The 26,682-nt window shown below is 41.9% G+C and overlaps 1 protein-coding gene across 9 annotated transcripts; it reads right to left on the bottom strand.

The window, feature by feature from the left end:
* Positions 1-1,945: 1,945 nt before the first annotated feature.
* On the bottom strand, positions 1,946-26,201 carry LOC108031732 (phospholipid-transporting ATPase ID). Of its 9 annotated transcripts, none has more exons than XM_050888678.1 (20): positions 25,826-26,201; positions 17,762-18,077; positions 11,124-11,182; positions 10,854-11,066; positions 10,194-10,730; positions 9,916-10,137; positions 9,605-9,853; positions 8,655-9,332; positions 7,864-8,154; positions 7,626-7,799; positions 7,289-7,565; positions 7,073-7,225; positions 6,802-6,988; positions 5,833-5,979; positions 5,616-5,767; positions 5,335-5,558; positions 4,949-5,278; positions 3,751-3,999; positions 3,578-3,694; positions 1,946-3,511 (listed from the first exon to the last, which is right to left on the bottom strand). In XM_050888678.1, exons 2-20 carry the CDS (start codon positions 17,793-17,795, stop codon positions 3,179-3,181), a joined length of 4,626 nt encoding a protein of 1,541 aa, XP_050744635.1. In that variant the 5' UTR covers positions 17,796-18,077; positions 25,826-26,201; the 3' UTR covers positions 1,946-3,178. The 9 variants fall into 9 exon arrangements, with proteins under 9 accessions (XP_050744635.1, XP_050744636.1, XP_043949224.1 ...); XM_050888679.1 differs by having other exon boundaries at positions 6,844-6,988; XM_044093289.2 differs by having other exon boundaries at positions 8,907-9,332.
* Between the last annotated feature and the right edge of the window lie 481 nt (positions 26,202-26,682).

Genomic DNA, 26,682 nt, shown 5'->3' with positions numbered 1-26,682 from the left:
GCATAATGAGTAATTAAGCGGTTAAGTGCCGCGCATAAAGCCCTCAAGTCCCGCGCCTCCGTCTGCGATATGCCCACAGATTTATGCCAAGCGCATGCCGCACTCTGCCGGCTCTGAATGGATTTCTTTTAAAATAAAAGCAAATCAAAGTGAAATACATTCAAGCACCATTTGGTCGGCAAGTGTTTGCTCCGGAGTACCACCGTGGGATCCAACAAGTTATTCAGCCGGCTAAAGACGCTTTTATCTCGCTTTCCCCAGAAGGAAATGCGGCCAAGTGGCGAGCAGTTAACACAACACACATGTACTTCACCCACTCCGGCCCACTTCAAGCCCTCCGGCACTCGTCTGGCCGAGCATTTCGCTCTGGGTCTGTGGGCCAAATTGAGTATTAAGTATTTTGGAATTTTTTGTAAATGGAATAAAAACGCAGCCCTGGAAAGAGAATGCGGCAGCAGGAAGTGGCCTCACACACATGCGCCCACATAAGTGTATAGACAGGCGGAAGCGGAAGCGGAAGCACTCACATTACTCGACATGCCCAAGCCAACTTTCAGAACTTTCGGACTGATGACTACGCCGCCAGCCACCTTTCCAACCATCAGACATTTTGATGTAACGTGCACGGCTTGAGGAACTTTGAAGTGATTGAAAATAACAATATTATTTTAAACTTTGAGAGTAAACAAATTAAAAGGGTGGGTATAGCATGATATACGAGTATAACCATAAAACATGAATATTACTTTTAAAGCAGAAAGTACTTGTAAAAACAAACTATATTATTAAGTTGTATTCGTTAAGAAGCGTAGACAAAGTTTATTTATACTGCTTATAAGCTATTTATCCCCATGAAATCCTTAATTTACCATAAATAGATGAGCTTGAAGCTGCAACCCCTGTTGGCCAGTGTAATAACTCTTCAAATAACTTTTATGGTTTTTTGCGTATTTCAAATTTGCTGTTTGTACCCTTTGCTTAGAAAACTAGAGATTCACATCAATTTAGTTTTATGGCCATACCTTACGTATTCTACTTGGCCCAAGGGGCCCATTTTCGCTGATCCCTTTTGGCATTCCAAGTTATTTATCTGCATGTAAAGATTTTGAACAACTTTCAGAACGATTCTTTGGTTACCTCAATAAAATTGCCCATTTTATGATGATTTTTCTACCAATTTTGTATTGAGTATAATTCAGTCAATTAAATTGTTTGACCCTAAAACCCGAAAAGGCCAGTTTTGGTTGGAGGAATTGCGTCATTGCGGCAGCTTTTGGCCATTCCTCTTTCTATCCTCACTTTTCTCCGGCTTGTGGCGCATTTCGGCCGCATTCATTCCTCACTTTAAGTCTCGACATTTTGACTCGCAAATTAAAATAAATGGCATCACATTTTTTCCAGCAGATTTCTGCTGTTTGTGCTCCATCTCTTTTATCTGCCTCGCTCCTTCCAAAGTGGATATTTAAACGACATTAAGTTGACTTAATTCCAACGCCTTAAATTTACCCATCGTCTTCAAGTTCCTTTTGTCTGATAAAGCAACGACGAAAATGTAAAAAAATCCCCGGGAAAGTGTGTCCGATAAAAGGGCAGGCAATTTGATTGTAACAGATTTAATTACAAAGTTCCGGCCAAGTCGTGTGTTAAATTCGACCAAAAAGTTCATAAAAATGCATAATCTTAATGTCCGGCTAATGAGCCGTAAACAAGTCACGGGTTTGGGTTGGCGTGCTTTCAACTTTCTCTTTTACAAATTAAATGTAATTTGTTACGCAAATTGAGCACAATCCGACAAAGAGGAGATATACAAAAGCGATGATGTGAAGCTAAACTCGTTTAAAATATGGTGGATTAAATAAAGGTTAATTTGTACGAAATCTGAAAAAAGAATGCGCCTTTGTCGTTTTTTTAGAGGCTAATTAGTAAAACAAATGTGCAAGTGACATGCTTTTTGAAAATATTTCCCTTTTATTTTATCAGTTAAAAATGTACTTAATGCAAACTTTAGTTTCCTCCGCTAAAATTGTAGATAAAAATAAAATGTTTTCTCTTTACTTGGTTCTCTAATTATCCTTCATTTCTCTTCTTGTGTAGCAACAATTTGCAAGTTAAAGTTAAGTTGTATACCTTTAAGTTTTAAAGTTTGATTTCTTTTCATGCAAAAATATGTACCAAAAACATTTGTTTTATGTATGTATATCAAGAAGTTTTTCGCATTTCTTAAATAAAAAGCCACGTTGAACCTTTCCAAGCTAATAATAAATCACTTTAGACCTTTGTTACCGCTCAAACCCACAGCCCACTTATTCGAATGCCCGTCTGTAACAACCGAAAAAAATGGGAGTCCTAACTAGAAAACCCGATACTGCTAAAAGGACTTAACACTAGGGACTCTCTAAGGCATTTGCAGGCTTTAATTCTACAACTCTAATTAGGAACACAGACGTGTGGACTTCTCTATATGTTGTTGTGTCTTTGTTGGGGGAGTATATAGAATATAGCAATGGACTTTTAGACGAGATTTCGTTCAGCTAAAGGTAGATAAGCTACTCTGAGCGGTGGTTAACACCGCACTAATATTGGCTAAGCACACAGCACATCATTAAGCAATTAAGTACACTTTCAGTTTCCCAAAGACAGTTGTACACCTAATATATTCTACACTTCATCTTCAAACTCAATCACTCATTTGATCATTCAGGGGGCTCACTCTCTTAAATGCAGTAAACGATGATATAAATACGTGAAAGAAGAGATTTTTGTGCTTTCTTGAGGTTATTAGGAGTGGGGTAAAACATTGATGGATTGTCAGAGGAAAGGATTGTGGTTGGTATTTATTGATTTACTGAGTTCTGATTGAAAGGGTTTTTAATGTCTTTGGGTTATGATTCAGTGGTTTCTGGTAAAAATACTTTCAACTTAATTAAACCTAATAACTAAATAAGTACTCTTCTGAGGAGGAGAGAAACAAACATTATAAAAACATTCAATATAATACTTGTTTCATTGTTTTGACTCACATTCACGCAGAACCAAACCTCTTACACCCCTACTAGATTCTAGTGCTCTATTCAGACTAAAACTTAAACTTATCCTTAGTTTAGCTGACTTAAATTCTTTAAAAGTTTTTGGTGTTTGTTACGGAACCCGCTACCGATCCAGCACCTGCATCTAAAGCTTAGAGATTAATCGTATCTAGGTCCTGGCAGGGAGCACGAGGACTCATGTCATCCGTGCCCACACTGCCCCTTCCATCATCTCCCCCAGTGCCACGTCCATCGGCTCTTATATCTGCCATTGACGAGTGGTTCTGGTTCTGATTTTGTCGCAGATTTGTGTTATTATTGACCATATTGTGCCCAGAGATGTTATTGGTCTTCGATCCATCGGCCGAGTTAAGGTTGTTGTGAAGGACCTGTGTCTTTTTAGTGCCCAAGCCCAGAGGGAAGGCAAAGTCCTGCGGCAACTTGTGCATGATCTTGCCAGAGGTGATCAGGCGACCAAAGCCCTCCTGAAATGTTAAAGAAAATGTGTGTCTAATGTTGGTTATATTAGAGTATAATTGGGGAAGGATTACCTGATGGGCAAAGGCGTATCCTGATCTAACGGAGCGGCGTCCGCGACGGGATGAAGCCGTTCGCCTGACATTACTAGAGGCTCTCGAGTGAATCTTTTTCAAGGACCTTTGACGTATCTTTTAGGTTAAAAAGAGAATTAAAATATGCTCTCGATTGCTTATCTGACAATTACCTTATCCGAAAGGCTGGGATGCACATCCAGAAGATAGAACTTGTAGGCCAGAACAGGGGCCACCAGGGCCATCACTGTGATCAACATGGTAACCCAAAATGTCAGGTCCTTCATGGCTTGGGTCAGAGAGCCCACATAAGGCCCTCCAATGACATAGTTGTAGAAATAGTCAAGCACAAAATACCAAACCAAGCTACCCCAAATGGTCACGTGATTGACAACGGTCCAGTAAGAGGTGTACAAAGATATCTAGAGGAACATTTTAGAAAATGGGATATGTATAAAAATTGTAGGAATTAAGATATTATTTAAGATAGTCCAAAAGAATTTTAATACAAAAAGAATTTTAATGCATAGATGAAGTTAAAAAATGATTAATGAAATAGTTATGCTTCTTAGGTTTCGTATTATTTCGAATTTTGGACAAAGTTAAAAATCAAAAGATAATAACAAGTTTTCTCCAAAAACTAGGTGTTTGTTTTCCACCAAAGAATAATCAGTATTTTGGGCGAAACAATGAAAGTAATGGTCCAATTATGGAATGCCATACCTTGCTGAACTCGTAATAAAATGTCCAATCAAATGGTATTCACACCTAAAAAATTTTATTTTTGACCCATTTTCGCAAAAAAAGACGATGCTACCCCTTGTAAAAAAGTCAAAATTTGCTAAAATTTTAAGTTTTTAGAATTAGCCAGAAAATGACTGCGATAAATTATCTAGATCGTGAGCTGGCCAAAACAGTGCGTCTTATAGGTGTCTGACCATTTTTGACCAAGTAACACCACAAACGGTAAACGAAAAAAATCGGTTTTTGCCAAAAACCAAGGTCTTCATTTTCTGCACAAAAATTATCCGTATTTTGGGCGAAACAATGAAAATAATGGTCCAATTATGGAAAAATTTTTATTTTTGACCCATTTCCGTAAAAAAAGACGATTCTACCCATTGTAAAAAAAAGTCAAATTTTCCTAACATTTTAAGTTTTAGAGACTTAGCCAGAAAATGACTGCGATCAATTATCTAGATCGTGAGCTGGCCAAAACAGTGCGTGTCTGACCATTTTTGACCAAGTTACACCAAAAAAAGTCAATGAAAAAAATCGTTTTTTGCCAAAAACTTACATTCCATTATTTTGACCAATTTAATTATCTTTAATTTTAATTAATCGTGAATAATGAGTTTTATTCTGTCTCACCTGTGCCGTATTATCCACTATGAGTATGGTGGCCACCACGGCGCCCAGGGTCATATGATCGCTGACTATGTATCCGTTCTCCGAAACGCCGTCCTTGTAGACGCCGTAAGGAATCAGGAACAGGACCAGCGAGGTGAAGGCCCCGTGAAGCACACTGTAGATGAACTCCCGGATGTTGAACAGCTCACTCTTGAGTCCCGGCGTGTAGAGGCGTGGGAACTCCACGCTGTTCTTGTCCGAGACATCCTGCTCGAAGACGCCCAACGCCAAGACGGGCAGGGATGTGTAGAACAGATTGTAAACCGATATGAACATCGGGTCGAACACCGTCTAAGGTCGCAAAGCAATTAGTATTGAATGTGGCTTACACCTGTGGTCGAACCCACCTGAGCGCTGAAGCCGCAGAATAGCGAGTACCAGCAATGGCACAGGGTAAATGCAAAGTTCTTGTAGAAGAAGTATCGCAGAAATTTGCACATGCGGTAGTAGGACCAGCGACCGTGGACCAGCAGCAATCGCTCCAGGTACCGGAACTGGGCAATCGAATAGTCACTGGACAGGACAGCCTGAAGGCCCTCCTGCCCGGAGATACCAACGCCTATGTGGGCAGCTGAGGGAAGCGGAGTTATATATTTTAAATATAAGAGTATTATCCTGCCGGACTCACCCTTGATCATGGACACATCGTTGGCGCCATCGCCGATGGCCAGGGTGACGGCGTTTTTGGCACGCTTAATTAGCTCGACGACCAGCGCCTTCTGGAGCGGCGTTACCCGGCAGCAAATGACCGCCTTGCACTGCGAGGCGATGTCCAGGAATCTGCAGAACACACCAAATTATTCTGTTATTGATTGCCTCTCGAAAATTACTGGCACACCACCCACTTGGTCTCCAACTCCGGCGAAAGGCAGTGCACCAGTGAGTGCCCATTGACCACCAGGGCAAAGCCTGTGTTTTCGTCCACCACAATGGAGGCAGTGCCTCCTCCCTCGCTCCTCTTCTCATCGCCGAACAGGTCATTGCACTCCGCACTGTTTGAAAAAACAAATGCCAAATTAATACTCCAATATGACAGACTCTTCAACAAACAAAATGGAAATGTTATCAAGCAAAGTTTAGTGTAGAAAGTGGCTTGGCTCAATGAGTTATATGTACAGAGATTTAGACAAGCAACTACTTTGTATGAGACAGCGAAGAAGAATAGCTATTTAATTAATGAGTAAGACTTGGACAGTGACTGTTTGTTTTCGTGGCTCTGAAATTAGTTTTTCTTTGAAATTAAGTATTCAGTTTCGTTTTTGTACAAGGAATGAGGAACAGACAGAACTCAAACAGATGCTGGGTGTTTACAATTTATACGAAAATATTTTGATTGAACAATAAATAAATATAGTTTACTTGACGGGCGGAACAAGCACCAATAGAGGGTTACATCCTTTGGTGGGTAGTATTACAATGTTCTGTTTAACTTTTCTCTAACATCAATTAACACGACAAATTAAATGGTAAATGCCTATGATTTTTTTCTGCTCTAAAAATCAAACTGTCCTTTGTGACAAGAGATATAAAGAAACTAAAGTAAGCTTAAAGAAAGAAAATTTCTAAGATAGTTTTATTAAAATTAAAGATAGTTCAACATAAAATTAAAAATCAATAAATTAAATAGAATTTTAGGTACAAAGAAACATAAATAGGAAAGTTTAAGACATTTAGCTAACATAGATTTGTAATATTAGAGAGATATTCTAGCTCTGCTAGCAAGTTAAGTTTCACTTCAGCTAGAAATCTGCTTGGAAATTCATTTAAGTTTAAGAGCTAATCTATGGAGATTATTTTTAAGGATTGCCCTCTACCTGTCCGGTCCGCCCTTATTATCCTTAATTTTGTCATCCCACCTAAAGGTAACCACCGAAATGGCAGGCGGAGGAGGCGGCGTGGGCGGGAGATTCGTCTCCTGCATGAAGGCCGATGTTTGGGTCATGGTTACGCTCAAGGGATCCATATTACTGTCACTGTTTAACCGGTCAAACGGGTCAAATCCTTAAAAAAAACAAAAAGAAAAAACAATTTTTTGGTTAAATATGCTAACCATTTTTAAATGCTGGTTTTTTTTTATACACTCACCTCCTGGTCGAAATCGGTTGTATATTTTAATGGACTCTTTGAACTGCCTCAGCTGCTTCTCCACCTCCTCCACGGAGTTTCCATCCACTATAAAGACATCGGCCAGTTCATCAGTGAGCAGTTGGCAGGAGTAACCAATGTTGATGGCCGTTTCTGATGGTCAGAAAAATCATATATTATAATCTAATCCCTGAAGTATTTCCCCTCTAAGCTCACCCTGCTTGTCTCCTGTTAGGACCCAGATCTTTATGCCGGCATTCTGCAAATTAGCTATGGACTTTGGCACTCCATCCTGCAGCTTATCCTCGATGGCCGTCACACCAACCAGTTGCATTTCACTCTCGATCTCCTCGTAGATTTCGTTCAGCTTCTGTTCCCGCGAGTCCATCGAAAGGGCAGCCTCCTGTTGACGACTCCTCCAGTCGTTGTAGTACTGCTCGGTCAAACGACGCTCGGCCAGAGCTAAGGTGCGCAGGCCCTCGCCAGCAAATTTCTATAAAGGAATTCTCAAATATATAATACTTGGAACCCTCAGTTTTTAAAAGAAACCCACATTAAGATGGTCCTGGGTGCGCGCCTTCAGATCCTCCTGTCCGCCATGCAGACGATCGTATATCACATTGTCCGCTCCCTTGCAGTAGAGCACCATGGAGTCACCGCGCCGGAGGATCACAGACATCCGCTTGCGGACGTTGTTGAAATCAAGGATGTTTAGGAGCTCGTATTCCTTTGAGAGTTGCAAAAATAAATGATTACTCATTTGAATCACATCGATTAGCCTTAACACTCACCTCCAACTGCCCCATCACCTCGATGGTAATACTATTCGGTGTTCGTGTGCGAAAGACAAAGCCGAAATTGCGAGCGGCCGCCACAAGAGCAGCCTCATCGGGACTCTGGGCCTGGTACTCCAGCTTGCCATCCACCGTTTCGGCCATGACCGTGTGGCAGAGGGCCAGCAGGCGGAAAAACACGTGGGAGTGCTCCTCATCCGAGCGAACGGCATCCAGTAACGTGCGGTCGTACCACCGGAAATCGCTCTCGTGGTGCGGATTGGCCGAAAAGTCGACGGTTTGAAGGGCCTGCGAAGAGGTGTGGGTTTAAATAGTTAACATAGGGTTACAGTTTGGTGACAGGCGGTTAATTTGTAGGTTACTGTACGTTAAGCTGGGCTGTATACGATATTAAGCGAAGTTAGCAACATTTCGATACGATTAGTATTAGTCCCAAGTGTACAATGCTAAGTTTATTGTTGTGGTGTTGCAGAGCACCCTATAGCGATTCTCAAGCATAATGTTCAATTTCAGTTTTATAAAATTATAAAAATTAAAGGATAGTCTTACCATAAGATGCAAACATTTTAATCAATGATATTGATAAGGCTCTCTTAAATAAACCCATTTAAAAGAAAAGCTAAACCAAAGAAGTGCAAAAGAAATACCTTATAAATTATAATTCAACATCCTAGTTCGAACTAAGCATTGGCAAATAGTTGGTTAATAGCATATAATACACGTATAACACACATCTCAACACTAATCTGTAATTTGGGGTGTGAATAGAAGGCATGCGGCATGCATACGTGCACTCTCTGAGGCGACGAGCTCCAATTGGTGGCGAATGCGTTTGCATTGTGGCAGTGTTTTGTGGGGCTCGAATCGCTTGGGTGCAGTGTGGATGTGGATTTTGGATCCCCTTCATAAGGCGGCTCGAGCGTGACTGTCGATGGGGATTTCTTGAACCGGATCTTGAGCAATCGCTTGCGATGGTGCTTGGGATGGTGCATGTCGGGTGCTTCTGTCTGTTCGAGTTCGGTGTCATGCAAAATCTTTACTTTGTCGCAACTGCTTGTGCGGGACAACTGACGCTGCATGTATCCCGCTCCGCTCCGCTTGAAGCCGCCGCTGCTCCTGCGCTCCTCATTGGCGATGGGTGGTGCAAGCCCCATCCTGGGTGACACTCCCCCAGGGTCATCCTCCTGACTTCTGCTGGGCGCCGAGTACCGCACATGCTTGAGTGCCGGCCTCTTTTCAACCGCGTCCAGCGGCGGAGCCGAGTGCTCGAGGTCCGGTCTCGAGGATACCTGTGCCTCGCCCGGGGAGGAGGCGGAGGTCGTGACCACCAGGGCACTCTTCTTGGCATGCACCTCGGCCGTGTGCACTAGGATGATGGGGGGTGGTGCTGCAGGTGGCGCTGACGCAGCTCCACCTGCGGGGCTGGGTCTGTTGTTGGTGTTGCTATTTTGGAAAATTGTTTGCTGCTATAACGAGTAATGTGAGTTGTTGTTTTTTCTCTTCGACTTTTCTTTTTCGTTTTTTCTTTAACATTGCCAGACACACACACAGTGGGGTCACAGGGTAGGAGATCAAAGTCTAAGTTTGACTTCGGCTGAGACTGGATTGCTTTGTATTTGCTTAGGCAGACTGTGCAAGAAACGGACACCGACACACACAAGACAACATTCCCTCAACCAAGTTAGAGGTTAAATCGGCTTATTGGACCCACTGCCCCCAGACAAGCCCCTACACTCACCTCCGTAATCTCGATGAGCTCGCCGGTGCGCAGGTCAATCACATCGCCATAACTGCGGCCGTTGATGCTGCACTTGTTGAACGTCATGATGTTCTGGGTGAGGGTGCCCGTCTTGTCCGAGAATATGTACTGGATCTGGCCCAGCTCCTCGTTGAGCGTGGTGGTGCGGGCTTTGGCATAGGTATTGGTGGTCGCGTAGTACATCTCCTCATCCCAGTTGATGAGGAACGACTGTACGAAGCGTATTACCTGGGGGGATAAAGGTTTAGGACTAAGTTCTTTAGATACAATGGGTTCCATAAAGTGCTTACCTCTACTGAAACGTAGAGAGAGATTGGCACAACTGTGTTTAAGACTATGGCATACGAGAAGAAAACCAGCAAGCCGATGACGGTGGCGCCCGTGGGTATGTAATCCTTGGGTATGATGCGCTCCCAGGGCAGATACAGCTGGAAATGCTGGCCAATCAGGCCCTCCCACACGGCACAGCCGATCGCAAAGAGGGCACATATTGACACCAGAAACAGGACGATCTATAAGGGGTAAGATTACTATCTATCTTCTTATGTTTTATAAAGGATAGACCTACCCCAATGATAATAAAGTTGAGCAGGCGATCCACACCAGTGCTCTTGAACTGCGTCTTTCCGGAATTCTGCATCAGCTTGGTGTCCACCCCGGCGAAGACCACGACGCCATAGCACCACTGGGTGTTCCGCAGGACGCAGCCCCTCAGCAGGATCTTCTCGTTGTCCAAGGCGAACCGCTGGCTCCGCCAGATCAGGGTGCCATCGAACTTGTTCAGCAGGTTGTTGGGCCTCTCGCAGATGATCTCGCCGTTGAAGTTCCACAGCGCGTCGTGACGATCGCCCAGCTCGATGGTCTCCGTGAGGCACTGCTTCGCCTTGAGATTCGTCTCCCCATCCAGTTCGGCTGTCTCGATGAAGCACAGGCCATTTGGCTCGGATGTGGACAGCAGCAGGGTGTCCGCCGCCACGAACTGATTGTTGTCCAGCCGGATCACGTCGCCCACCTGCACCTCCGACCACTTGGCCTCCACCAACTTGCCATTGCGCAGCGTTTTCGACTTGCGATTGTTCACCTGCGAGTCGGACAGGTGACGTTGCTGCAAGGAGAAGCGGGATATTTCGTAAATAACTATAAACAAACTCATTTGCTTGTAAACATTTAGGTTGTAGCTCATTGCATATGATATACCAAATGGTAATGGTGCACCCACAATACTTACAATATCGTCGTAGGCATCCTTGACCGCGGTTAGAGTGAGCACTCCTATCAGGGGAATGGCTGTGGTCACGGGTGTGAGGGAGGAGATGGCGGGAATCAGTTGGAGGACCAACAGGCAGAGGAAATAAAAGTTGGCCAGCCGCTGGAATTGCTCCAGCAGATTGAAAGGCAGGAACGTGAACAGCGAATACTTGGAGGTCTTGATGTAGTTGTTCTAAAAGGTCGAATAGTTAAAAATTAAGTTCCATAAATGTTAAAAATGTAGTCATACGTGATATTTGAACTGGGCATTAAACTCTTTGTCGTTGGCGCGGATTCTGCGTTCGTTTTCTGGAAAAACAATTAATGGATATGATTAAATATTACATCATTGTAAGTTAATCAATTGAACTACTATCGTATGTATAAGTTATTACTTAGGCATCAAAACTACAGTACTAGGTATATTGAATTCTTAATTTCTATTCCCCAGCCTTTCCTCTCATTACCCGAAAAGTAGTACGAGCTGCGGCGCCTTCTTATCTGGGACAGACGCCTCATACTCGGTAACGACTTGGTCTCCGAGGCCACCGAGGGATCCCTTTGCTTGTACAGCTCCTGGTCATCGGACCTATTGGTTGATGGATTGGCTGCTCCGGGGGCCAGGCTGTAGAAGCTGTCCCCCACCATCAGGGGCGTGGCAATGGTTTGTGTGGAGCTGCCAATATTCATTCCCTCCGGCTGGGCAAGACACGCCTTCCTGCTGCCCTCCTTATCGGAGGTCCCTCCGTCCTGCTCCTCAGTTTCCTCATCATCATCGCAGTGCAGTCGTTTTCTTCGATTTTTTGAACTCCTGGCAAACTGAAACCAGCGAGTTCTTCTTCCGGTGGCTTCGGTACTTTCAGTTCCAGATCCATCTGCGTTTCCAGGTCCTGTGGCAGGAGTCCGTTCGTCATCATCCTCTTGGTGGTCCGTTTCCATGGGCTGGCCGCCCAGAACTGAGAGTTCCAGGGTATCGGGACGCCTTCGCAACCGCCGGGCGGCCTCGCTGCATCTCCTGCCCCCGATCATGACCAGCTTAGGCTTGGGCTATGGGAGGAACAATCTCGATAGGGGGCCTCCTCATTACTCTTCATTCTGCGAGCGAAAGGCGAAAGTTTAACGTGTTGCCAACTCCGGGGAGATTATAATGCAATTGGAAACCCATCGGCACCGAACAAACTTCCCTGGGGGACTGGCTCAATGAAAGTGTACCATCCATCACTTTGATAGACTGCTCCCCTGCCCCTGCTGAAAAGTCTTAGACAGCTGGAAACGATTCTCATCACACAGCGAGTGTTTGCACGCATGTGTCTGGCAATAAATAAATAAACAAAATTTCGCTTTGATTTTTGTATACCCAGGGGGAATCGCTTTCAAAGGGTATATTAGATACATCTTCAGATTCCTAAATCGAATCAAATTTTGAAGTAAATATTATAAGAAATGTATTCCTATATGGGGGCATGTTGAACTCACTACCTCGCGACAAGCGGGAGATTACATATGTTTATATATTATTACGAAGACAATATACTCTTTTGTTTAAAGGGTTGAAATATCATGTTGCTATCAATAAAACACTTTATTGGTTTAAGTGTTTAATTGCCTCCTTCCCAAAAACAAATGTGGGTTGTTATAAACTGGTTGAATGCCCCAGCAGGCATTCTGTACGCCCCACAAGGCAAATCATTACACAATCGTGTTGGTGCATTTCAATTATAATTCTTCTAACAATTATTTATTGTGTGAGATGTAAACACGAAAGCAAACGAACCCGATTTTGGGAGAGTCGATAATTGATTTAGAATGGCTTTTCAGTTGCTTTTAATTATACCGATTATTAAAGGGGCATTGTGTTTGGAGTGCATTGTTTTGGTGTTCGGAAAATGCAAACTGGGGGAAATTGTAAAGCAATGTAAATTCGAGTAAGCCAATTTTCATCAGTCTCCACAGTTGGAATACGGAGACCATGAAAAAGATCTTAGGACTTAAGATTTTCCATAGAATGCAATTTTGTTTATTTTTCCAAGTCTCGTAAAACAGCCGCTTTTTATGATGTGAAAATGTTTCTCGGTGGAATTATCTATAGGTATACTAGTTTGCCCAATAAATTTAATAGGGCATTTATCAGATAATTTGTAAAAGCTCTATTTTCTGTTTGCTTGTTTACAACTGTAGTACGAGTATCAATGCCAAGCGTTTTCACCTTGTTTTGCAGGAATTTTCTCGGAATTTTCATGTGAGTACATATGGGTGCATTATGTTCGAGCACTGGACTACAAATACCTATTTTATATTTACATTTTCGCTTTATGCCCGATTGGGTAAATCTGCAGTAAGCAGGGCGCTCTGACGTCACCGTGTGCGTTTGTATTTGTGCACATTCCACACTCAACAGGTGTCCGTTTTTCGACGCCACAAAAACAACAATGAAAGGGAAGCTGCAGCAAAGTTAAATCCTCTCTTTTCACTCTCTGGCCTGCCATAAATGTGGGTGGGGTGGGACGGCGGGTGTCAATGTCAAAAGTGTTGTCAAGGCCACGACGAATGCAGGCTAACGGGGATATGAAAGGGCATAACGGCAGGGGAAAGCGGAAATTGAATCTGAGACGAAAAGTTGAGCCGAAAGTTTTTGTCTCTTTGGGAGGGATAATAAAGGGAATCGGCAAAAGTTGAACCCCGCATCCGCTCGATTTCGATTCATTCTGCTTGGCAAACAAGCGGTTTTTGTGTGTGTGTGTGTGTGCTCAAGGACTTGTGCATTCACAGCTGATTGGCGCTCTCTCTTTTCCCTACAAGGCTCTCCCATTTTATTTTCTCGCCTACACTGTAAGAAATTAAATTTCCGTGTTTATGTTAAAAAGTTTTTTTTTGAGTTTTGAGTTTTGTCCAATCAACACTTTTGATAGAGTTGAATAAAAAAATGTGTGTAAAATCAAAACCTTTTTCTCGCTTAAATTGATTTTCTAACCTTTTTATTATTAAAGTAGTTATCCACTAATATTTTTAGATTTAATAAGAAACGTATTTGAAGTTTTCCTTCCATTTTATAATTGATATATAAGAGCAAAACCATTTCTTGCTGTGTAACAACTACAAAGCCGGCTAAGCCCTGTCGCGCTCTTTCCCTGCCCTTGTGCCCCCTCTCCAGCTCTCTTCCTCCTTGCGATGTCCTGCTGTGTGAGCATGAGTCATGCATGTGAATGTAAATATGCTCCTTGCTCTCAATTTGTATAGCTATTTTGAGTTGTTTCTGCCGTTCGCTTTGCCCTCGCCTCTCTCGCATGCGTCACCTTTGGTGGGGTGGCAAGGCGCCCAAGGGGCGGGGTGGGGTGGCCGAAACAAATTAACTACAAGAAAAGGCCAAAAGAATCGATGAAGGCTCAATAATTATGCTGAGAGCGCCCGAAGAAACAGCAAAACAGGGGCCGCAGAATAGGGAACATGTTTTCGGTGCCAGGTGCCAAGTGCATCATCATCTGCCTCTCATCCGCCCTTCTCCCCCTGCTCCCCGCCTCCCACCCAGCTTCGTACATTTTTAGCACATTTCTTGCACTTATTTTGCACCGCTTGCGCTTGCTTTTCCCCGTTTCTCCCTTGGATTTTCACTTTTTCTCCGTTTTCTTCTCGAAGTAAGATTCTCGCGGAAATCACTTTAGTTCACCCTGCGAAAGTGCAACTCTCGAGTGGAATTTTCGCGGAGCAGGGATTTTCTAACTGGCCCAAGGCGACGCGAAATGCGAGGCGGTCCGCAGCGCGATAAACAAAAACGGCTAACGCCAAAGCCAAATGGCCAACTGCCGCGCAAACTGCGGCCGAAATGGGCGACGGCGACCGCGACGCCGGCAGCGACGGGGGCTGAGCGAAATGCGAGCAAAGCGATGACAACAAAACGCCGACTGCGCTGCCAAGGCAACCGGGCGGGCTATAGCGCCATAACTTGGCAACCGATTCACACACACTGTCAGCGTCGAAACGGTTGCAAGCGGTTAACAGCGGCCTGGCTCAAAAGAGAGCTACGGAAAAAGCTTGGAAATCCAAAGTTTACTAAGCCATGTTTAATGGCTCGGGCTCTGCTGATCGACGGTTCAAAGGGTCAAAGCACAAGACTTGATTAATTACTCTGACTTACAACTGAGGTGTTGGGAAATATGGGAATTAATCAGCCCACTGAACTTGGTAGATGTGCTTTCGTAATATGGTTTGGGCTAACATGATCAACGATCTATGTAAAACATAGTATGTATGAATGTAAAATGTACATCGTTTAATGTAAGTAATGTTAGAACGTATTAAATGAAAATGTAAATCAAAAATAATTTTTAAAGAAATTTGTTAAAAATATATATAGATATGTTTTATAAAAAAAATCTAATCCAAAATACAACGGACCTATGGGTCGTATGAGTAATAATTATTAAAAACTTCAAGATTGCGAACAAAAAGTTTGAATTATAATTTATTTTGTTTTTAAAAAATTATTTAAAACATTTTACAGTTTATAAAGAAAACCCATATATATTTATTGACCTCTTTTCTTTTAAGTGATGGGATCATAAATTACCACAGAATTAAAGCGTTTCTTATAAATCTCTTTTAATACGATCGCCATCGGCAGGGTATTTCCCAGTTCGAGGTGGCCAAAAGTCGGCCAGCAATTTCCTCAGTTTGTCAAGCATAAAAATGAGCAAATTTCGTAAGTCACCCCAAGAAGAAAACAACGGGACAAATTCGAGAGAGAGCACGAGTGGCGGCAAACAAATTGGGGGTTCGCTCCCTCTCGCACACGTGAACAAAGCAGGCCAAACAAGAGAAAGCGCCCTCTCTCTCCCTCTCGCACACTCTCTTCATTCGAACGGCCAGCAATGTCAATGTCAGACCCAAAAAAATGATTATTGGCGCTTGAAGAAGGTCCGCATATGGGTTAATGAATGATTGCCGGGGGCGGCGAATGGTAATCACACCCCACACACATTGCATTACTTTCTACCGCCTCCAGAACAAGGCTAACTCAATCAGCGAAGCAACAAACGCCAAAACGAATTCACGTTGAGTAAGAAAATTCAAAAAGATAGATTGCGCAAATTTATTTTGCGGTTTTAGTGGCTACAGAGGAAATTGCATTCCCGGAATTCTTTCAACAGGTGTGCATATGGTAATTAACTAAACAGCCCCATCATCCTGAGCTATCGGAAAAACACCGAAAAATAGCCCTTAATTTACTACCTAATTAAGTTCACACAAAGAAATAAGTTCGGACAAACTTTTATAGCATGAACTTTTGTAACTCAACGAGTTTAATGATCCCAAAGCTGCTTAGAAACCAAGATTAAAAAGTAATACATTTTGGTATGATTTCAGAACTGTTTTGATCATTAAAATTAATGAGTAAAAAAAGTGTAAATATTTGTGTATCGTTTTTGAAGTTGTGTTGTGTTTAATAGTGTAGTACAATAAGAATTAGGGTGGACCAAAAAAATAAAATCGTATTCTCAACTTTTTATATGGTAGATTTTAGTGTTCCATAAAAATAATCAAAAGCTATAAAATGCTATTAAAATTGTATATGCTTCGTAGTGCATTTGGCAACAGAACGTATGAGTAATAATTTTTTTATGAGCAAATCCTAAATCGTTTGTTCCAAGAAAATGATACTTTTTTATTATATTATATATTTAAGCTGTCAAAGCGCACTGTACAAGCAGTAGATTATAGAACCTTAAATATTTTTCATATGCACAAATGTAGCTCTACCCACTAACAAGTCAACAAGTCCCACCCTCACCATCGGATCGGAATAAGTAATAATTCGCATTCATTCACTTCATTCATGGAGCGGCCAAAACAAGGGCCCTAATAAATCGAAGTGCCGTTTCGACCAAGCTCAAGGCACTTACGCACACGAAACCACAAATACTTGGGCTCCCCCGCAGTCACACACACTCGCATTCAGAGCCATTGGTTACCAGCACCTTTGTGGAATAGTGTCATGGCCAAAACCGAGCCACGGGCGGCTCTTTGTTAGAGTTTCTGGCCGACTCTCCCGGCAATTGGCTTAGTAACGCCAAAGAACTGGGTCACTATCTGCCTGACATCAGTAACAACTGTTCAACTTTTTGCCACCCCAGCAGCGAGATTTCCAAATCTAAAATGCCAAAGGCTTTGGGCAAAATCAATTTGTAGCGGAAATCGTATTTATGTTGGTTATTGATTCGAGAGGTGTGCTCTGTTATCGCTCAATGTATTAATGGTTATTTAATTGCTAGTTTGTGTTGGATTCCAGTCTAAGTAACAGTTGGCATATGTGTATGGCGCTCAAGTTCCTATATTTTGGGATAGGACTTAAGACGGTATAGCTACGTTCATAAAAAATTACAATTTAAACTTCAGATTTAATGTCCTTTCCGAAAGGAATCCTTCTTCTTTCTGTATGAAGAATAATATGGGATTTATGTTTCACGTAATTCTCCATTTTCAATTTTGGCGGGAAAATTTCTTTCTTCATTATTAAAGGATTTTAAAATCAAAAATTGAAACTTCCCCTAAACTATCTTAAATTTTTCAGGTTGTTCTTGAAAACTTCTGTCGTTATTAATTCATTAAAATTTAATTTATATTTTGTATACATTTATAATAAAATATTATTTAATTTAAGTTTTACACTTCTTGAAAACTAAAGTGTTTGTCAACTTAAAGTAAATTATCTGTTTAAATTAAATTAAATGAAATAGTCTTTTATAATCTAAATGTAAGGAAGCATATTTAATACTTAAGGATTAATTTAAATTATTCACTCTTTCACAAGCTTGATTATATTCACTGTCTTGTAGTCTAGTGACCACTCGACTGCTTCTATTTCGGACCCTCAACCTTCCCTCGTGCACTCACCTTTGGCCAATTGTGGTTGGGTTTTTGTGCCCATTATGAGGGAGTCTCTCGGGGATGTGTGTCCTCAGCAGGTTTCTATCTGATCTGATGGGGCCGGCAGGAGGCGTGCGGCTCGCGGCATCCGGGGCTGCGCGACTCCGGTTCCGACTGCGGTTCCGGCTCCGACTGAGTGGGGAACTGCGACCGGCTGGCGGCGTTGGTGGCCAGCGGCTCGGATTCGATTGTCGTCGTGGCTGAGCGGACTGAGCGGACTGATTGGACCGAGCGGACGCCAACCTCCTCCATATGGCGGCCTTGTCGAGCCGCCGATGGCTGCCTGGAATAGAGGGAACGGGAGTGGGTGTGTGGACTCAGTAAGCATTCAAATGATTCGTCATCGGGGGAAAAGTTTTGCTTTTCTAGATTTCTCTGTTGAATTTTTAATGGCGCCCATAAAGCTTTTTTAAATGCTGTCAGCTGGTGACCCAGAAGGTCGATGTGGGAAAGGATTGTCGGCCGCCCAGCTGGATGAAAAGTTTCCCCAAACAAATGAGCTTGGGCTTGGTCTTGACTGGGTGTATTAAAAATTTGATGTGTTCACATGCTAATTGTCACACGAATGAGCTGATTTACGGGGGTCGGGGCACTGATGTGTCCATTAGCAGCTGTCCCCGTGGTGTAACCGCTGTAAAAACGCAAATACGCCCCCAGGATAGTATCCTTGGTTATAGGAGATTGCAAGGACGGCCACAGGGCGGATACGTAATGATACATGCATTAATTGCCCCTAGGTGGGGTTTCCCTTAAATGCTGGCGTATTATTTCATAATTCATTTGCGACAGGATGCACGAAAACTAAGGCAAAGTAATGATCGAAAATTAATAAAAGCAATTACAGCACTGGGCAAAACAGAGCCGGAGCAAACACAAAGAAACGATTTACCTAATGTGACTCACTCGGGGAATCGTAAACAAAGCAGAAACTGAAGTACAAAGCAGTTGGAAAACGATGCGAGTGCACGTGAACCCGGCAGAAATGAAAAATGGTATTCGGATACGAATTGTGAGTGCCCTAGCTATAAGACATTTATAAAAAGTTCAAAAGATGATTAAATAAAAATATATTTTAGCTCCTTTAAGGCCTTCTATCTACCCTTTCATTTCAGGTATAAGAAGTAGTTTTAAGTTCCAAAATCAAATCAATCGACATAAATTGAGCAATCAGCAGTAAACTGAACAAATATTTTATCAATATAAGGTCTATCTTTGATCTTTTCCAGATGTTCTCAAACGAGTTTCTAGCAAACCTGAATCACCAAAGTACCCCTCTGCAGTAGCTAAACCCTATGCTAATTGCGAATAATAGGGGTCCATTCATGAATAATAAACAAACGAGCGATTTGTGTGTCGATCGCCAGTCTCTATAGGTCAGTCGATTGGGAGCCTCGGTTGATCGTTTACTTTTCGAATACCTTCCCCTGGCCGACGAGCTCAAGAGTGTGTGACTAAGTGGTAAAACCCAATGAAACTCTTTATAACTATGTATTTGCATGTGACTTCCAGCGTATTGCAGCTGGACAGCAAGAAGTTGCAACTAGTTTCGTACCGGAAGTTGATACTGCTGTGCAACTGATATCCTAACGCAAACCTAATTTATCAAACATTACTCCACTGTTTATTTTAGCTTTTGCTAATCGAAAAAAAATTTCCTCAAGCGTCAAACATTTTGCGATTACCATCTACGACCTACTTTTTTGACCCCCGCGGAACTGTAATCACAATATGACCCAATGAACGGGAATAGCCCAAAAGTCCCAAAAATATTTAACCGACTTTGGCCGAGAACTCGCTGATGTCATTATGGATGAGCGATACATGAATTATGCATAATTATAACCATTCACAATATTTTCGATTATTTTCCCTGTTCCCCCTGCCATGGCTTGTTTCCTATCTATTTATGGATCATTACTTAAACCCTTGAAAAAGTGGATTTGTCACACATTCTAGCATAATAAACCTTGAACTACTTAGGAGCTTAAAGTTATGCGGTTTGAGTTTGGCTTACTAAAATTAAAATCGCATTTGGATTTTACATTTATAATACTGCTTGAAAAAGAACATCTGTTTTGAATAACATTATCAAATAGGCTCAATAAATGCTACTTAAAATCTCTGAATGGTATTAAGTTCTTTGACGCCGTACAAATGAAAATTGAATTAGTTGTTGTTCAATAATTTACAATGAATTGTATTAAGTACTTGCTACTGTTACCAATTAACTTCAAATAATTGTACGTTCATTTATATAACTAATTGCTTTGCAGCCAATTGGGCGGGATGAATATAAAATCGGAAGTGCGTTTGTCTGAAGCATTTTCATCATTTTGAGACAACGAGAAATAAAAAATTACTTAAGAATCTAACAACTGTCAGTTTTACGATCTATTAGTCTGTTATAATTCATAATTTCGGAATAATTAATAGGACAGGCCATGCAAGATAAGCTCATTTAATTTAAACGCATTAGATATGGACACGTAAGCGAGTACAAACAGAATGTATCTCGAGCAGAATGCCATCCATTGACCGTCGGCAAAAAGCAGATACAAAATCGCCTGAGATACTCGCCCAGTCACTCGAGCAACTGCAAATGAAAGGCAATCAATGCAATTGAATGTTGGAGCATCAATTTCAATTGATTTGGCGCAATTAGAGCACCAGCAGTAGGAACTGCGAAGAAAGGGCCCGGAAGCAGGGCAGTGGAAACACCCACGTGCAAATTCAATAAAGACTGGGTCAGATTCGAGGGCGGTGAGGTGGGAAATCGCTGGGTCTCTGGTCAGTGGAGCAGTGGCGCTCAGCGCCTCTCGAGACCCACCAGAAAAGCCGCATAAATTATTTAGCCTGCATTCATAGTCGCTAAATGACGCGACCGCCGAGGTAGCGAGCCGCTTAGTATGGAAATGTGCAACCAAGGTCAACGCTTCCCACATTACCAGCTTTTCCCTCCCGCAGTGCAAAATTCTCCACGGATTCCCTGGAGAACCTATATATTTTTGTTTACCGGTTCGTGCAAAAAATTTTCACGGGGTTGTTTGAGGGCTCATATGAAGTTAAGAATTCTTAAGTTGCGTGGAATTTGTAAGCAGGCTAAACGGCTGGAAAATAAATCTGAACAAAATTAGAGAATCAACAACTACGCTTTTTAGTTTCTTTTAGTTCTGGATTACTTTTAAGTAGCAAATTGGTTCTCAAAGAACAATTATATTAAAGTTAATTGTTTGATTTCTTACGGGTATTTCAGTGAGGTATATTTGCACCTCAAAAAGGCACCTTATATAAAGTGATAAGTTATAAATAAATTCATACCTTCTAAGAGTATACTAAAACAATGCTTCAAATGTAATTACTCGACCATTGTCACTTGTTTTCCATATCACTAAACCTTCATGCTAACAGTCTTTTAAGTAGGTATTTTACTAGTACATTATTTTGCAGCTGTGCAATAGAATAATTAACTAATTTATTCAAAAATATGTAAGTTACAAACATTAAACAATTCCAACTAAATATTTAGTTTCAAGATACCTGACCCATAACTACAAGCTGTCTTTATTTATTTTTACCACTGTGACAGCTTGTGAAATCCATTAGCCGGTGTCTAGGTGTCAGGGGGACATCTTAAGCTGGACTATAATCCCCGGTCTCACATTCCCGCAATCTTAGATTGACAATCAATAATTTAGCCGTCTTCGTGGTCGAGAAAGGACTCATCGCAGATAATTACCATGCAGTGCCCACTAATCCCGGGACTCGTGGGAGTGCGTGCTCCGTGTGCTGCATTAAAAATGTATGGGATACTGAAAAACCCAGTCTTGGTGACACGTGGCCCACTATCGGAGGCCTCGGCCGGGTGTGGGAAATCAGCAGGTTCCCGTTTTTTCTCCCTCCGACACCTCCCTGCGAAATCCTCCCCAGACTTGTTGAGCCTGGAGCCGCACATTTCATGTGGGCACATCTGTCCGTCGATTTCTCGATTCCATTGTGCGACGGAGCCGGCGGTTTGTCTTTGGGCCAAGTTGTCACTTCAATAGGAGCGACGAGCGGGGAATTTGGGTTACCCCAGGTGGGCTGTGCGTGTGGCGGCAATTGCGTGATGGGAACACCTCACCCAATCGCTCCTCCGGCTCGCACGATTCCCATCGGTAGAAAGCGAAATTATGTATCCAATGTGCGCGGGCGGTTGGGTGAGGGGGAGCGCTTAAAGCCAAATTGACGCTAGGAATGCAAAATAAAATGCGGGCTGGGGTCGTAGTTTGGTAGATAGCTAGGGCGGGCATATGGGAATGCCCAATAAAAATAGAGATATCACTTGGTGAGCTAAAACGGAGTCAGAATCTAATTTTGTTGTAACAGATACATATCTATAGCATGGTCAGAGGGGGCTTGGTTAATTGAAATCAATCAGAGGCTAAACGAGGATATTTTAAAAAAATAAGATACAATTTTAAATATTTTTTAAGTCTATTACACGCCACTTAAAAACTTAGAAGAGGACTGTTGTGACTTATAAAAGAAAAGCAAATCATGCTATCGGAAAAACAAGACTTCCATCTGATAGATTTTACAATGCCTTCTGATTAATCTCAGACTTTTCAAATCAGTTTAAGCTGTCTTTCTCGAGCTACTGTAAGTGCAACTCAAAACAATCCATTAGCGAGGACCGATAATTCTGATTATAACCGTGCCAGGAGGGACCCCAACTACAGACCCACATAACCGATTTCACGGCGTACCTTGTCCGGCTAATTTGTGGCCATGTTAATGGGGCGATATACCCCACAGGGCGTATTGGCACTTTCTTTCCCATTCTCTGGCCATATCCTATCCCTACTTTCTGGCTTTTCCTTGTTGTCCCCATGTCTATCACTGTTTGGCCTTTCGGGAGACCTGTATGAAATGCAATTGGAGTTGAGGTAAATCAATTCGGGCTCTGAATTCCCTTAGAGTGCTTCGCCCATACCCTGATTTTTATATATGTATCTGTATATATGGATACCAACTATAATTTGGTGGGCGTTTGGCGGGCACTCAGTGTATGGATTGTATGAATACAGTCGCATGCAATTTTTTCATTCATGATTCGATGAGTGGAACAATACTCGTGCAGATTTTTATTTCTCTTTAGTTGGACAGTGTGTTACTTTCGCTGATTTTAAAAGCGTAACTTTGTCCTGGGCTTCGATTTTTATTGCACAATACTCTGTAAGTGAAGGGGTGTATAGAGTTTGAGCTTAAGGATGCCATATTATCACCGTATATTATAATTATTGTGTAGAAAGAGGGTAGAGAGTATTTCATAGATATCTTTTTAGTCTAAAATTCGAGGCATCAATAAAATTAAGGTAACCTCTTTCAAGTCTGTATGTATAAATACATGTATCCATAAGTGTATCTTAGGGTTGGCCAAAAGTGTTGGCCTGCCTTAGGTTGCTGGGTAAACCTGCGTCGGTGGAGTCGACTAAACCGATTATTCCGCTCTTATCTGGCCGCGAGATTGCTCCACCCCGACTGCCCATTTGTTGTTGCCACTTTCACCTGCCCTTCGTCCTCGTCCTCGTCCTTTGCGTGTTCGTCCATTGCCTTTGACAGTGACCGTCGTCCTGGTCGCCGGAGTTGTTGGTGGTCTCCTGTGCTGCGGATGGTTGGCGTGTGGCGTGCACTTATAGCTGACCGAATGTCCAATGTCTGCCACACAGAGGCGCTGTTTGGCGAGGGGATTAGGGCTTTGCGGGGGCCTTTGTGGGGGCCACAAGTAAGTACCGACCTGCCCCGACTTGACCGTGGCTGTACACAGTCAGAGATAGTTGCGGACAGGGCTCCTCGACAGGGCTCTCTTAAAAATTGAGTTGTATTCCCGAGTGTGTCAATCAAAAGTGCCACAAGTGTCTCCACTGTGTATCGATATCGGGTGAGATAGCAAGTGGCAGAAATATCCTCAAGGCTGCCGGAGAGTTATTTGGTTGTTGGGTGTACAAATGGTGAATTACTTGATGTAAATATTTCTTTATTTTTTTATTTAAATGTGTGCATGTATATAAAAAAAAGTTTATTATTTTGGCATAGCAATATTATTTGGTATTTTCAACATACAAGTGCAGTAGCGTTAAGAACCACCACATTTTATTTTATTAAAAATGTATGAAGTACCTCTAATAGCCCTATTATTAGCTTTAATTGTGTACTACGGTTTTTAAATTCATATAAACATATTTTTTCTTCGTTTTCCAATTAGGTTTCTGTTTGACTTTTCTGATGTATAAATTCGCTCTTTGAATTTTTGCCTTAGCAATCTTTGTTTTCATTGTTCTCCGCACTTATCTCACCTGTGGGTGGAGACAATTTGTATCTCTCAATGCTTTATCTTTGTCTCGGATGTTGTGTGGACTCTAAATATTTCCAACGCCCGATGAGTCACAAAACCTTAGGTGCCAGTCTACATCTAAGAGCCACACATTTTGTTTAAGTATTTCCATAAAACAAGGTTTCAAATCACGGCATGCGACTCCTGTACTTTCAGTTCCAAAGAGCGTAACCACAATTTAACTAATGTGCTCAAGTTCTACTGAACTAGATGCTGCTTTTATCTTTAATTTGTTGGTGCTTCTATTATCTTAGCTTTGACAAACACAAACAAATTTTATGAAGCAACCTCATGCTCATAATATCTACAGTTTTGCAACATCCATATTCTTTAGTAATTATTATTAGAAGTCGAGGGTTAACTGCCGGCAAAAAGGTAAAAAGATGATAAAAACAATTATAAACACCGCTAAGGAATGGAGAAAAAGTAAGCGGAATGGGAAATGCCTGAAATTAGTTTTTGTCTTGCTTTTGGTGATTTCTTACAAACGAAACTTTTTACTCAGGGATGACATCACTTTGCCACCGCCGCCAAGAGATCAAGAAGAGAATGAAATTTTAGACACGTGTCTGTCCTCAGTCCCTTCTGGATTCGGATAGATTCTTAAATGCGTATATCATTTTTATTAAGCCTTAGACGAAGGTATCATAATAAAGTGAAATCAAACTGAATGAAGGGTTTTAAGAAGGGTTTTTTAAGAATGGTAATAGGGGAACCCCGTGATTTTTTTATGCCTCCGGAAGCCATGCCCAGATTTTTATTTTTAGCAGGCCATTTGGTTTTCTTGGAAAACGGTTTTTACAATTTTCAAGACAGATAAGAAAATTTGCATGCTAAACTTTTTTTTTTAATATTTATTTATGCAGAATACCTAACTTATCCAGCATGTTGATCTCAAACTTAGGCAAACTTATATAAGTTACATACTTTAGTACCCTAATTATTTCAACCATACAATATTTCCGATAATTTTTGCCAGACGCCCGGCCAAAGTCAATGACCAAGATCGACAGATACTGCCAGTCACTAGGGGCATGACTAGGCAGAAAGAAATGACCACCCACTAGGCCCGAAATTAAAGAGACCGTTATGCACCCCTACACACCTGTCCGGATTATGAGGTGTCAGCCTGTGTGTTTAGCACAGAAACGGAGATTGCAACAGATTAGCTCGATCCCGGCAGTTCAGGCGAGTTGCAAATTTTCTGGGAAAAAACTGTGGCAGATTGAAAAGAGAGGGAGCCGGGCGAGGGGAAGATTGTGCATATTGCGCCAGCTGTTTATAAGTCACTCAAAATAATTGGAAAAAACAGAAATGCAGCATCAGTGCTGACAAGCTCGCCTAAGATGTATTTTTCTTTTTCTTTGTTTTCAGGAAAATTTGCAAACAAATTTATAAAATAGTAAATACCATAAATACAAAAATTAATTGTAGATAGTATGATAAGAAAATGTGTGTTTATTATAATTACAGTTCCATTAAAATGTTTGTTTAAGAGTTATGTTTTACAACTTGGAACACTCGTTAAATCTGAATTGCTTTATATTTAACCTTTGAGATATTTAGTTTTTCAAGAAGAATATAATTTACTATAGATTTACTAAACTCTGCATATTTTACTCAAATGGCTGGCAGCACTGGGCAATAGAAAAACTTACCCGGCAGAAGCCCGATGAATGGGGGAATCCGGGGCTTCGGAGCAGAGCGGCAAAGTCGAGCTTGAGACTCTAATACCGGCGTCGACTTTGAAGCTTTTGAGTATGCCGCTTTTGTTTGAAGTTGCTGGCGATGTCGTTTTTGCTAATATTGCAGCTGTTGAATATGCTTCGTTGTGATTTGTATTATATTTGTTTTGTTGCACTTAATATATCTTTGCCAAGCGACTTAAAACTTTTTTAAAGAACCCAAAATTGTGAACGAAACTAAGAACTAACTCGAACTCAGGGTTTGGGCCCGCTTGTTTGCCAAGAACTGTGATATTTCCGGCCGACGAAAAAGGTATTTTTTTACGGACCACACGACCGCGCGGTTAAAAACTTGGATTTCAACTGAGGCGGCGAATTCTCGGCGACGTAGTACCAACCGAGCGAGCGATAATTACAGAGAGCTCTATGGGTTCCACTAAGTTCGCTCTTTCGCTGGAGAAACGAGCTTTGCACTCTTCTTACCAACTGATAAGCGTTACCTGGTGTTGCCAAAGCGAGTTGCCAACGAGGGGGTCTTGGGAAAAGCTAAAACTGGAAAGCTAAAGCTGATTAATCGAACTATATGAGCAGGTACACCACCTATATCACCCGAGGCTTGCAAGCTCCCGTGGGTATTTCCCATGAGTAAAGTCTATGGTACTCCTGGAGAACTTCACTTTAATTGGTATTCAGAATATTAAATTGGATTGTAACCATTTAGTATACCTACAACATTAAAACCAGTAAAAGGAAAAAATCTAGGAACACAAGGGACTAAACATCTAAAATGTCCCATTAGGGCTAAGTCACCCTAGGAAAAAAGAAGCCAG

This window comes from Drosophila biarmipes, chromosome 3R, assembly GCF_025231255.1.
Source record: "Drosophila biarmipes strain raj3 chromosome 3R, RU_DBia_V1.1, whole genome shotgun sequence".
Classification (NCBI taxonomy): domain Eukaryota; kingdom Metazoa; phylum Arthropoda; class Insecta; order Diptera; family Drosophilidae; genus Drosophila; species Drosophila biarmipes.
The sequence above is the reverse complement of the archived record's forward strand: the minus strand, read 5'-3'. Positions and strand labels throughout refer to the sequence as shown.